Source organism: Pleurodeles waltl, chromosome 12 (genome assembly GCF_031143425.1).
Source record: "Pleurodeles waltl isolate 20211129_DDA chromosome 12, aPleWal1.hap1.20221129, whole genome shotgun sequence".
Lineage (NCBI taxonomy): Eukaryota > Metazoa > Chordata > Amphibia > Caudata > Salamandridae > Pleurodeles > Pleurodeles waltl.
In genome coordinates this window covers 523,900,295-523,913,005 of record NC_090451.1, presented here as the reverse complement: position 1 = coordinate 523,913,005, position 12,711 = coordinate 523,900,295, and the positions used below count along the sequence as shown (strand labels likewise).

Below are 12,711 nucleotides of genomic sequence, written 5' to 3'. Positions count from 1 at the left end.
ATATAGCCAGGTGGATAATTTCTGAAGTTGCACATCTGTGTGACTTCTTCACCATTGACCGTGAAGGCAGGAATGAGTGCTTCTGACTTAAGCAGGTTCCTTGGCACACAAACATGGCCATGTCTTGTCTAATTTGTTTTTATACCTTTTTGCCTAAAATGGCCTTTTCCGCTTAGACATTCTCTTTAGTAGTTGTGAAGGCTCCATTGTCCTTTTTAAACCCACCCACCTCTTAGACTGCTTGACCTTGAGATTATAAAGTTCAAAAACGAAATACATGCTCAACAGCTGGGTGCAATTGTATTGTGGCTCCAGGACATGTGGTTTGAGTTTAACCGTTACGGTTGCTACTGAGTAACTCTTGTTTGTAGGTGCCGAAAATACAGTCTGCTGTATGAACTTACTCTACTTGTTCATTTGAAATTAAAACATTTTCATATGCCATAGTTCAGGTACTAATTGTTTTTTTCTTTGTTCGTTGTAGATTGATCCTCTTGCAGCGATGGCATCTCTCAGCATTGGAAGCTCTACTGCCCCCCACACCCAGAGCTTACCAGCCTTCCCTCCCAATCTGGGCTCTGCTTTTAGTACCCCCCAGTCACCAGCAAAAGCCTTCCCACCTCTCTCCACACAAAGTCAGGGTACAGGTTTCAGTGGTATTGGAAACCTGTCCACACAACTTCCAGGTAAGTTGTCAACGGATCCTAGTGCTAGTAGTATTTTGTTAAACCTCTCTTTAAATTAGTCATCAAAGACCACAGAAATGTTCATTTAAAGGGTGATTTCAACCAGCAACATTAATATTCATACTATTGAATTTGTACGTACAGCCTTATTTTTCTTCTGTAATGAGCTGAACTCTGCTGTTGACACTATGAAAAGGGTTGTTCTGGGTTTCAAATAGTTAATTGTAAGAAGGTAGATCCACCCTTTACTTACTGTAAGCCTTTCACTCAATATACATTTATAACTGTGTTGCCATTGGTGAGGATGATGTCATTTATATTCTGTTCTTCCCCGTTTCCTGGGTGCCTTTGCTCCAAATGGTGTTACTGCATAACATCCTGTCTGTGCAGTACATGCTGTGTTCTGTCAGTTGGATGGACATCAAAAGGACTTGTATTTTGGCTGTTTTTTGTTTGCTGTTCTGTTTCTTGATGATTTTAAAAAAAAAAATTTTTTTTACGTTCAACAAAAATAATTAGCTTCCATTGTCCATGCTTGTTATAGAATATCCTCCTTGAGCAATGCAGGAGTCCTGCTGTTTCCTTGGATAATTTACCATCGATCTTGTGCTTGAAAACTACTGCACTCTGCATAAGTTATTCCCTTGTGGTGCATGAGTTTGTATATAGAGCGAGCTTCCATGGATTATCCTTGCAGGGAGATCGAAACTCCTACACAATCAATACTGCATCCTTTTTTCTTTTTAATGGGCTGCTACTAAGGTGTACACAATTCCAAACTTTTAGTTGTTTCCCAGTTCAAGGAAGCACAGCAAGTAATATTTATGAATTTTTCATGAAGGTACCCTTTGTCTGCACGTGTGCATGAGCCAGAACATATTTCAACTTGTTTTCCAGAAAATCATTACAAAGTATATATCATTTGTAAACTGTTCTTTTTTTCAATATTAAATAAATTGAGATAGTTAAATTGGGAAATATAAGAACATTTGGCTGAAAACTTCACTGCATTACAATTCGTAGTAAAACACGAAAACAGGAAACACTTTTCTAGTGCTTATCTATGCTGTTAAATTGTGACCCTGCTTCTGCAATTCATGCCCATCCCATGATGCCTTTTGGCATGTGGTTGGGCAACATATCAAGGTCTGCTACTCCCATTCTCTGTAGGCATTGAGAGGGTTTTCAAAATGGATATACTGACACACAGGCATTCAGTATCAAGAAGGCATTAATACTATTGGTCAGTGTCTAAGAATTTTTAGACGTTGTGATAACTCTCATTGGCAGGCTGAGATTACTTTAGGATTTCACCCTGTTTTGCAGCGTGAATCTTTTCTGGATTCCCATGCTTCACATTATTCCGCCATCTAGTGGTTGGCTTCAGATTTTCTACTATTTCATTAAAACATTTTAGGCTGTCTTCTCTTTACTTTTATTGGTTTGTGGGTGTCGATGGACCCACCAATTTGGTGTCCTTTGTGACGTTGTCACACTGCCTCCAGATGGCTCCTTCCCAGTTCGCCATATTGAGATTCTTCTAAGTTATCCATTACCTATGACGCATGATTTGACTGATATTGACTCATAAGAGGAAGAATATGTGGCCAAATCTCCTGTTAGTTATATTGCTGCAAACATTTATTCCTTGCCAGTTAACAGCAGAGACCTCAGCTCAGCAAACAGCTCCGTTCTTCTGGATTCTTTGCAAAAACCAACTCCAGTGCAATTACCAACTGACTAAAATCTCAGAACACCAATGATGGAACAAGAGTTTTGCATCGTAGGGGTCTGCATTTGTTCTAAACAATTGTATCGCCCATGATAGTGATTCTGGAACACCTAAGTTGGAGCATGTGTTGGCTGCATATACACATGCTATGCACACTCCTGCCGTTTAGTGTTGGGCTTGGAATTTGCAAGATGCTTTCTCTCGAGGAAGTCTTAGCTGGTGATAAGGTGTAGTCTGTCCACCTCCTTGAGGCAATGCACATGTTCAACTGCTCCTTTGTTAGATTGCTTATTCCACCACCGGGTTCTGACGGCGTGCTCAGGAGCAGCTTTGATTCCATACCAGTTTCTTGGACGCCTAACTGCTTGGAATGGCCTCATCAGAAAGACCAACTGTAGGAAGTTGTCTCTGTATATACTATCTCAAAGTAAGAGATAGTGTGCAGAGTCCAAGGGTTCCCCTTAGAGGTAAGATAGTGGAAAATTTGATAATTCGAATGCTCTATTTTGTGGTAGTGTGGTCGAGCAGTAGGCTTATCAGAGGGTAGTGTTAAGCATTTGTTGTACACACACAGGCAATAAATGAAGAACACACACTCAAGGACTTAATCCAGTGCAATAGTTTTTATATAGAAAGATATATTTTCTTAATTTATTTTAGAACCACAAGATTCAAGATTTGAAGTAAATACATAAAATACAAGGTACTCCACATGGGTAAGTAAGGAACTTTGAATTAGAGCAGTAACATACACAGTTTTAGTTAAAATGGCTATAAGCCATTTTAAAAGTGAACGCAGTGCAAACATCAACAGTTCTTGGGGGAGGTAAGTATTGGTTAGCTTTTCAGTTAAGTAAGGCACTTACAAGTTCAAGTTCCTGGGGTATAGGCAGCCCACCATTGGGAGAATTCAAGGTAATCCCAAAGTCACCGCACCAGCAACACAGGGCCGGTAAGGTTCAGAGGTCAAAGGAGGGCCCAAAACACATAGGCGCCTATGGAGAACAGGGGTGCTCCGGTTCCAGTCTGCCAACAGGTAAGTACCTGGTTTGTTTCCTTCAGGTCCTGGGGGCTGGGGGTGCAGTGCTGGTTCCAGGTGTCGGGTCCCTTGTTACAGGCAGTTGTGGTCAGGGGGAGCCTCTGGATTCTTTCTGCAGGCGTCGCTGTGGGGACTCGGGGATGGTCGTCTCTGGTTACTCACAGGCTCGTAGTTGTCGGGGAGTCCTCCCTGAGGTGTTGGTTCTCTGAATCTCAAGCCGGGGGCGTCGGGTGCAGTGTGTGAATTCTCATGCTTGTGGCGGAAAACGCGCAGTCTTTGAAAGTTGCTTCTTTGTTGCAAAGAAGTAGCTGGTTTTGAACAGGGCCGCTGTTCACAGGAGTTTCTTGGTCCCTTAGTCCAGGGCAGTCCTCTGAGACTTCTGAGGTCGCTGGTCCCTGTCTGATGCGTCGCTGGTTGCAGGTTTTCGAAGCTGGAGAAAGGCCGGTAGGGCTGGGGCCAAAGCAGTTGTCTTCCTCCTTCGCTGCAGGCTTGTAGGTCATCAGTCCTTGTTTCTTCAGGTTGCAGGAATCTGATTTCTTGGGATCTGGGGTGCCCCTAAATACTGAATTTAGGGGTGTGTTTAGGTCTGGGAGGGCAGTAGGCAGTAGCTACTGTCCTGGAGGGTGGCTACACCCTCTTTGTGCCTCCTCCCTGTGGGGGAGAGGGGCACATCCCTAATCCTATTGGGGGAATCCTCCAAACTCGAGATGGAGGATTTCTAAAGGCAGGGGTCACCTCAGCTCAGGACTCCTGAGGGGCTGTCCTGACTGGTGGGTGACTCCTCCTTGTTTTTCTCATCTCGTCCAGCCTTGCCATCAAACGTGGGGGCAGTGGCCGGAAGGGCAGGCATCTCCACTAGCTGGGATGCCCTGGGGTGCTGTAACAAAAGGGGTTAGCCTTTGAGGCTCACTGCCAGGTCTTAGTTCCTGCAGGGGGAGGTGAGAAGCACCTCCACCCAGTACAGGCTTTGTTCCTGGCCACAGTGTGACAGACACTCTCCCCATGTGGCCAGCAACATGTCTGGTGTGTGGCAGGCTGCTGAAATTAGTCAGCCTACACGGATAGTCGGTTAAGGTTTCAGGTTGCATCTCTAAGATGCCCTCTGGGGTGTATTTCACAATAAATCCCACACTGGCATCAGTGTGCATTTATTGTGCTGAGAAGTTTGATACCAAACTTCCCAGTTTTCAGTGTAGCCATTATGGAACTTTGGAGTTCGTGCATGACAGACTCCCAGACCATATACTCTTATGGCTACCCTGCACTTACAATGTCTAAGGTTTTGCTTAGACACCTTAGGTGCGTAGTGCTCATGCACCTATGCCCTCACCTGTGGTATAGTGCACCCTGCCTTAGGGCTGTAAGGCCTGCTAGAGGGGTGACTTACCTATGCCACAGGCAGTGTGTGGTTGGCAAGGCACTCTGAAGAGAGTGCCATGTCGACTTAGTCTTGCTACCCATCAGCGCACACAAGCTGTGAGGCAGTGTGCATGTGCTGAGTGAGGGGCCCCCAGGGTGGCATAAGACATGCTGCAGCCCTTACAGACCTTCCCTGGCATCTGGGCCCTTGGTACCAGGGGTACCAGTTACAACTGAGTGCTAGGGTTCTGCCAGTTGTGGAGATAAAGGTACAGTTTAGGGAAAGAACACTAGTGCTGGGGCCTGGTTAGCAGGGTCTCAGCACCCTTTCAATCAAAACATAGCATCAGCAAAGGCAAAGAGTTAGGGGCTAACCATGCCAACGAGGCATTTCCTTACATTAGCAAAAAGAGTTTCACACTTCCACATAAATTATATGATACACATACCAATTTAGTTTCCAAAACCCCAAAAATCAAGGAGAAAGTTACACATGCAGCTTTAAGACGTGCTGTAATGTATTACATTGAAAGGATAAAGACTAGCAGGAAGAGAAAGGAACTATTTGTCTATTTTTGCAGACAACTGTAAGGAAATGCCTCCTTGGCATGGTTACCCCCTGACTTTTTGCCTTTGCTGATGCTAAGTTTTGATTTGAAAGTGTGCTGAGGCCTGCTAACCAGGCCCCAGCACCAGTGTTCTTTCCCTAACCTGTACTTTTGTTTCCACCATTGGCACACCCTGGCATCCAGGTAAGTCCCTTGTAACTGGTACCCCTGGTACCAAGGGCCCTGATGCCAGGGAAGGTCTCTAAGGGCTGTAGCATATCTTATGCCACCCTGGGGACCCCTCACTCAGCACAGACACACTGCTTGCCAGCTTGTGTGTGCTGGTGAGGACAAAATGAGTAAGTCGACATGGCACTCCCCTCAGGGTGCCATGCCAACCTCACACTGCCTATGCAGTATAGATAAGTCACCCCTCTAGCAGGCCTTACAGCCCTAAGGCAGGGTGCACTATACCATAGGTGAGGGCACCAGTGCATGAGCACTGTGCCCCTACAGTGTCTAAGCAAAACCTTAGACATTGTAAGTGCAAGGTAGCCATAAAAGTATATGGTCTGGGAGTCTGTCATGCACGAACTCCACAGCACCATAATGGCTACACTGAAAACTGGGAAGTTTGGTATCAAACTTCTCAGCACAATAAATGCACACTGATGCCAGTGTACATTTTATTGTAACATACACCCCAGAGGGCACCTTAGATGTGCCCCCTGAAACCTTAACCAACTACCCGTGTAGGCTGACTGGTTTTAGCAGCCTGCCACACTCGAGACATGTTGCTGGCCACATGGGGAGAGTGACTTTGTCACTCTGTGGCTAGTAACCAAGCCTGTACTGGGTGGAGATGCTTATCACCTCCCCCTTGCAGGAACTGTAACACCTGGCGGTGAGCCTCAAAGGCTCACCCCCTTTGTTACAGCACCCCAGGGCATTCCAGCTAGTGGAGTTGCCCGTCGCCACGGCCCCACTTTTGGCGGCAAGGCCGGAGGAGATGATGAGAAAAACAAGGAGGAGTAACTGGCCAGTCAGGACAGCCCCTAAGGCAACCTGAGCTGAGGTGACTCTGACTTTTAGAAATACTCCCTCTTGCAGATGGAGGATTCCCCCAATAGGGATAGGAATGTGACCCCCTCCCCTCAGGGAGGAGGCACAAAGAGGGTGTAACCACCCTCAGGGCTAGTAGCCATTGGCTACTGCCCTCCCAGACCTAAACACCCTCCTAAATTCTGTATTTAGGGGCTCCCCAGAACCTAGGAACTCAGATTCCTGCAACCTAAGAAGAAGAGGACTGCTAAGCTGAAAAGCCCTGCAGAGAAAACTGAGACACCAACTGCTTTGGCCCCAGCTCTACCGGCCTGTCTCCCCACTTCTAAAGACACTGCTTCAGCGACGCTTTCACCAGGGAGCAGCGACCTCTGAATCCTCAGAGGACTGCCCTGCTCTAGAAGGACCAAGAACTCCCAGGGACGGCGGCTCTGTTCACCCAAGACTGCAACTTTGTTACAAAGGAGCAACTTTAAAACAACCTGCGTTTCCCGCCGGAAGCGTGAGACTTGCTACTCTGCACCCGACGCCCCCGGCTCGACTTGTGGAGAACAATCACTTCAGGGAGGACTCCCCGGCGAGTGCGAGACCGTGAGTAGCCAGAGTTGCCCCCCCTGAGCCCCCCACAGCGACGCCTGCAGAAGGAATTCCGAGGCTCCCCCTGACCGCGACTGCCCGTTCCTCAGATCCCAACGCCTGGTAAAGACTCTGCACCCGCAGCTCCCAGGATCTGTAGGATCCGAACTCCAGTGCAGGAGTGACCCCCAGGAGGCCCTCTCCCTTGCCTAGGTGGTGGCTACCCCGAGGAGCCCCTCCCTTGCCTGCCTGCATCTCTGAAGAGACCCCTTGGTCTCCCATTGATTTCAATTGAAAACCCGATGCATGTTTGCACACTGCACCCGGCCGCCCCCGTGCTGCTGATGGTGTACTTTCTGTGTGGACTTGTGTCACCCCCCGTGCCCTACAAAACTCCCCCTGGTCTGCCTCCGAAGACGTGGGTACTTACCTCCATTGAAGCCTATGCGTTTTGGGCACCACTTTGACCTCTGCACCTGACCAGCCCTGAGCTGCTAGTGTGGTAACTTTGGGGTTGCTCTGAACCCCCAATGGTGGGCTACCTTGGACCCAAACTTGAATCCCGTAGGTGGTTTACTTACCTGAAAAAACTAACAAACTCTTACTCCCCCTAGGAGCTGTGAAAATTGCACTAAGTGTCTAGTTTTTAAATAGCTATATGTGATTTATATGAAAACTGTGTGTGCTATTTTGATTATTCAAAGTTCCTAAAGTACCTACCTGCAATACCTTTCATTTGAAGTATTACATGTAAAATTTGAACCTGTGGTTCTTAAAATAAACTAAGAAAAAATATTTTTCTATACAAAAACCTATTGGCCTGGAATTGTCTGTGTTCCTCATTTATTGCTTGTGTATGTACAACAAATGCTTAACACTACTCCTTTGATAAGCCTACTGCTCGACCACACTACCACAAAGTAGAGCATTAGTATTATCTCTTTGCCACTATCTTACCTCTAAGGGGAACCTTTGGACTCTGTGCATACTATTCCTTACTTTGAAATAGTGCATACAGAGCCAACTTCCTACAGCAACAATAAGGGAAAATCTGTAACTATGGGCAGAATAGACAGAAGGATCACACAAACTATTCAACAGTGCCACACAAGTGCAGGGGAGAAACTAAACTCAACCCCAAAGGCAGTCATCAAAGATAAAAAGAACTGTTTCTTTTCTGGCAAAAACACTTTTACAAGGTATATACCCCTGCTTCCAATATTCTTGGATCTGGGGTTAAGTCAAGCATCAGATTTAGTTACTTTAAGACCCCTCCTGTATTGGATCAGTGTAGGCATTTCCTTACAATCAGGTTATGGACTACCCCTGAACTAGATATATATAAGACCTCATTACTTGACCTATTAAAATGCCAATACTCTCCCCTGGATCTGTCATGTGTCCCATTGGTTCCGTTTGTTGGGCTTGGGTGATTATTGGGGAAAATCCCCACAAACTAGAGAGACGGCATAAAAATGTTTTAAAGTTAACTTATTGGTCTTATGTTAGGGATAACAACATAACCGGTAAATCCCATGGTCGTTTAACTAACTCTTTTATTGATCTTAAATGGACTCCAAAGTTCGAAGCCTAGTTGGACATTATACTGGATCTGCACGGCAAAAGCCTATATGCAAGGTTTCGTTTTGGCTCTTTGCCCCTGGTGTCATTGATTCACAGGTGGGGGCCAATCAGTCTTCCTGATATATGCCCTGCTTGTGGCAGTACCTCCGAAACCATCGAACACTTTGTTCTTCTGTCCAGCTTATGCGAATCCGCGAAAAAAATGGATCCGCAACACTTGTAGGGCTATGGGATTTAAGAACTGTTCCCTGGCTCTACGGGTATTAAAAAGTCGTAATTCAGTTGATGTAATTCTTCCAGTGAGCAAGTATGTAGTGACAGCCTGGCGTATACGCGGTCATCTTCAAAAAGCAACCTAAGGTTATTATCTTTTCTTAGAGCTTTGTGTAATTTGAAATCATTAAAACAATAAAAGCTCAAACTAATTTATTGATGTGTAGATGTTGTATTTTACCAAAAATGATTTATTGTGATGGATACAACTACCTGTGGATTCCTCACCTAATGAATTCTCCCCATGGCGCCAGCATTCAACGGAAATCTTCTTCCTAGCTTCTGCACGTCGACGAGGACGTAACATTTGCCCACGCGACGCAGTCTGACGTCATACAGGCAATAAGAGGTCCGTGCCGACATCAGTTCCCTTTTTTCCGTGCATTCGAAACGGTTATCTTCGAGGGAGCTACTGTTGCTTTCAAAGTTAGTGTGTTTTCTGCTGCGTGGTTTTTCTCTGAGGTTACTATGTCTCAGAGGAAGTCTGTTTCAAGCCCTGTCGGGAGTGTGGGGGCAAGATGTCCGTTACTGACCCTCATTCGGACTGCTTATGGTGCTTAAGCTCCGACCACAACGTCGCGACATGTGATTCATGTCAACACATGAATCCGAAGGCCCGAAAAGAGCGAGAAGCTAAACTATTCATGGCGAAGTCAAAAAGAAAGGAGAAGAAACATCATAGGAAGTCCTCCTCGCCGAAGTCTTATCGGCGTCATCGAGACTCCCGGCGCCGTAGGGATTCACGGCGCCATTCGAGCAAGGAGAGGTCTCGATCGAGGTCGCCTTCGGCTCGGCGTCGAAGGACTTGGGAGGTCAGTCCCACAGTCACTCCACATCCATCGACGCCGTTGCCTTCTCCGGCTTCTCCGACTTCGCCTGGGCAGACATCTTCAGTGGTTGAAGTGACGCAGCATCAGGTGTTCTCACCGGCTTTGCAGACGTCGAGGCTGGCGTCGGGGTCGCCTTTAATCCAGGCACCCCAGTATCCGGCTTTTCCTGCCCCTGGAGCCGATAATACCGCATTTTTTAATGTTTACCATCTTCCAGCAGATGGCTCCAGGCGGTGCTCCCACTGGTCCTTCGGGGCCGTTGGCTTTCACCTTGGGTGCTCCGGCGCCGCTACGGCCACCGGTGTCGGCTCCGGTGTCTGCTCCGGTGGCTCCAGAGGTTTCGGCCCCGGAGCTTTCCATCCCGTCGACTTCGGGGTTTCAGCTAGTGACCCCGACAGGACCATCTGAGACTCCGAGACGTGCCTCTTTTCATCCGGCTCCTAGCTCGGCGTCAAAGCTTCCTGTAGCGCCGGACATGGCGTCGGATGGATCCGGAGATCGGCGTCGTTCCTCAACCTCGGCGGATGCCATGTCGACGCCGCGTATTGAAGAGAGGCTACATTCTAGGAGACGTGCTCGCCGTCTCTTGGGACAACAGGAATACCAACGGGTCTTGGAGGAAGGAGAAATTGAGGATTCTGGCGAGGGTCTTCATGGACTGGATACAGCTAGTGGGCTGGATACTTCCCCTGAGGGGGACTTGTCATCTCCAGGGGAGTATACTGAGGAGGCAGCCACTTTTCACGCTGTAGTAAGAAAGGCAGTTAACTTCCTCGAACTGCCTTTGCCGGTAGCGGAGGCGAAACTGAATGTTCGATGGCATATGTTGCTGCAGATACACATGTTGAGCACAGTCCGCTGCCTGGTGTTGGGCTCGGAGTATTACAAGTTGTTTTTCTTCGAAGAAGTCTTTTTTGGTCACAGGACCGAAGGACTCCTCCCTTTTCGGCTCCATTGCGCATGGGCGTCGACTCCATCTTAGATTGTTTTTTTCCGCTGTCGGGTTCGGACGTGTTCCTTTTCGCTCCGTGTTTCGGTTCGGAAAGTTAGTCAGAATCTCGGAAGAAAGCGTTGGTATTGTTCCGTTCGGTATCGGGATAGTTAGGTACATCGACACCGATCATCGGAAGACTTTGGGGTAGCTTCGATCCCCCATCGGGGCCTGGTCGGCCCGACCGCGTGTGACGCCGAAGCCGATGGAACGGACCCCGTTCCGTTTCTGCCCAAAATGTCACAGTAAGTATCCTTATACAGATCAGCACTTGGTCTGTAACTTGTGCTTGTCCCCCGAGCACAAGGAGGATACCTGTGAGGCCTGTCGAGCCTTCCGGTCCAGAAAAACACTCCGGGACCGAAGAGCCAGGCGTCTACAAATGGCGTCCACGCCGACAAAACAACGTTTCGACGACGAAGAGGAAACATTCTCGGTTCCGGACTCAGAATCCGGAGACTCCGACGTCGAACAACAACAACAAACAGTGAGTAAGACGTCGAAAATAAAGACCATCGAAAAAACAAAAGCCCAGGGGACGCCACTGCCAACAGGCCATGGCTCGACCCATAAAACCGGCGACCCGTCGAAGGTGCCGAAAAAGGGCACACCCATAGCGAAGACACCCGACTCCGGTCGAGGGACCGCCATGGAGCAACCTCGGAGCAGAGATAGCGGCTCCGAGAAGCAAAAACAAGATGCCGGCACCGAAAAACATCGGCACCGAGATACACTGCCGAAAGCCACAAAAATTCAGTCGGTACCGAAGCCGGAAAAAGATTCTCTCTCGGCGCCGAAAAGTTCCACACCTCCTTCCTACACAGAGGAACAAGGAATAAGTGGCCAGATGCACAGATTTGGACAAGAGCTCCAAAGTGTAGAATCAGACTACACACAAAAGAGACTGTACATCCAACAAGACACAGGGAAGATATCAACCCTTCCCCCAATAATGAGAAAAAGAAGGATCGGATTTCTCAAGGATGACGCACAACCACAAGCCAAAGTGGTTAAAGTCACGCCTCCGCCCTCTCCACCACAACAGGCATCGCCGGCACAAACTCCGCCACAAATGCACTCACCAGCGCAAACTACTATAAGTCAAGATAATCAGGATCAAGACGCTTGGGACCTATACGACACCCCAGTGCCGGACAATGATCCCGATTCATACCCCACAAAGCCGTCACCGCCAGAGGACAGTACCTCATACTCGCAACTGGTGGCTAGGGCAGCAGAATTCCACAATGTCCAACTGCATTCCGATCCTATAGAGGATGATTTTTTATTTAACACCCTCTCGGCTACACATAGCCAATATCAATGTCTCCCAATGCTACCAGGGATGTTACGGCACGCAAAACACATTTTTGAAGAGCCCGTAAAATCAAGAGCCATCACCCCAAGGGTGGATAAGAAATATAAACCACCACCCACAGACCCAGTGTTTATTACTTCGCAGTTACCACCTGACTCCGTAGTAGTAGGGGCAGCTCGCAAAAGAGCAAATTGCCATACATCTGGCGACGCCCCACCTCCGGACAAAGAAAGCCGAAAATTTGATGCGGCAGGAAAGAGTCGCATCACAGGCAGCCAACCAATGGCGCATCGCAAATTCTCAAGCGCTGCTAGCCCGATATGACCGCGCACACTGGGATGAGATGCAACTTCTCATAGACCATCTTCCCCAGGAATACCAAAAAAGGGCGCAGCAAATAGTTGAAGAGGGACAAACGATCTCGAACAATCAAATCCGCTCTTCAATGGACGCAGCCGATACTGCAGCAAGAACAGTCAACACTGCTGTCACCATAAGGAGACACGCATGGCTCCGCACTTCAGGGTGCAAACCTGAAATCCAGCAGGCTGTCCTTAATATGCCCTTCAACGAAAAACAACTTTTTGGCCTTGAAGTGGACACAGCCATTGAAAAACTTAAAAAGGACACAGACACGGCCAAAGCCATGGGCGCACTCTACTCCCCGCAGAGCAGAGGCTCTTTTAGAAAAACTCCATTTAGAGGGGGGTTTC

The 12,711-nt window shown here is 47.8% G+C and overlaps 1 protein-coding gene across 1 annotated transcript in view; it reads left to right on the top strand.

The window, feature by feature from the left end:
* Positions 1-12,711, top strand: part of CNOT1 (CCR4-NOT transcription complex subunit 1) — a 1,177,977-nt gene that overhangs the window by 601,282 nt on the left and 563,984 nt on the right. The window contains exon 18 of the mRNA XM_069215998.1: positions 485-686. Coding sequence (XP_069072099.1) covers positions 485-686 — 202 coding nt within the window. The remainder of the gene's footprint in view (positions 1-484; positions 687-12,711) is intronic.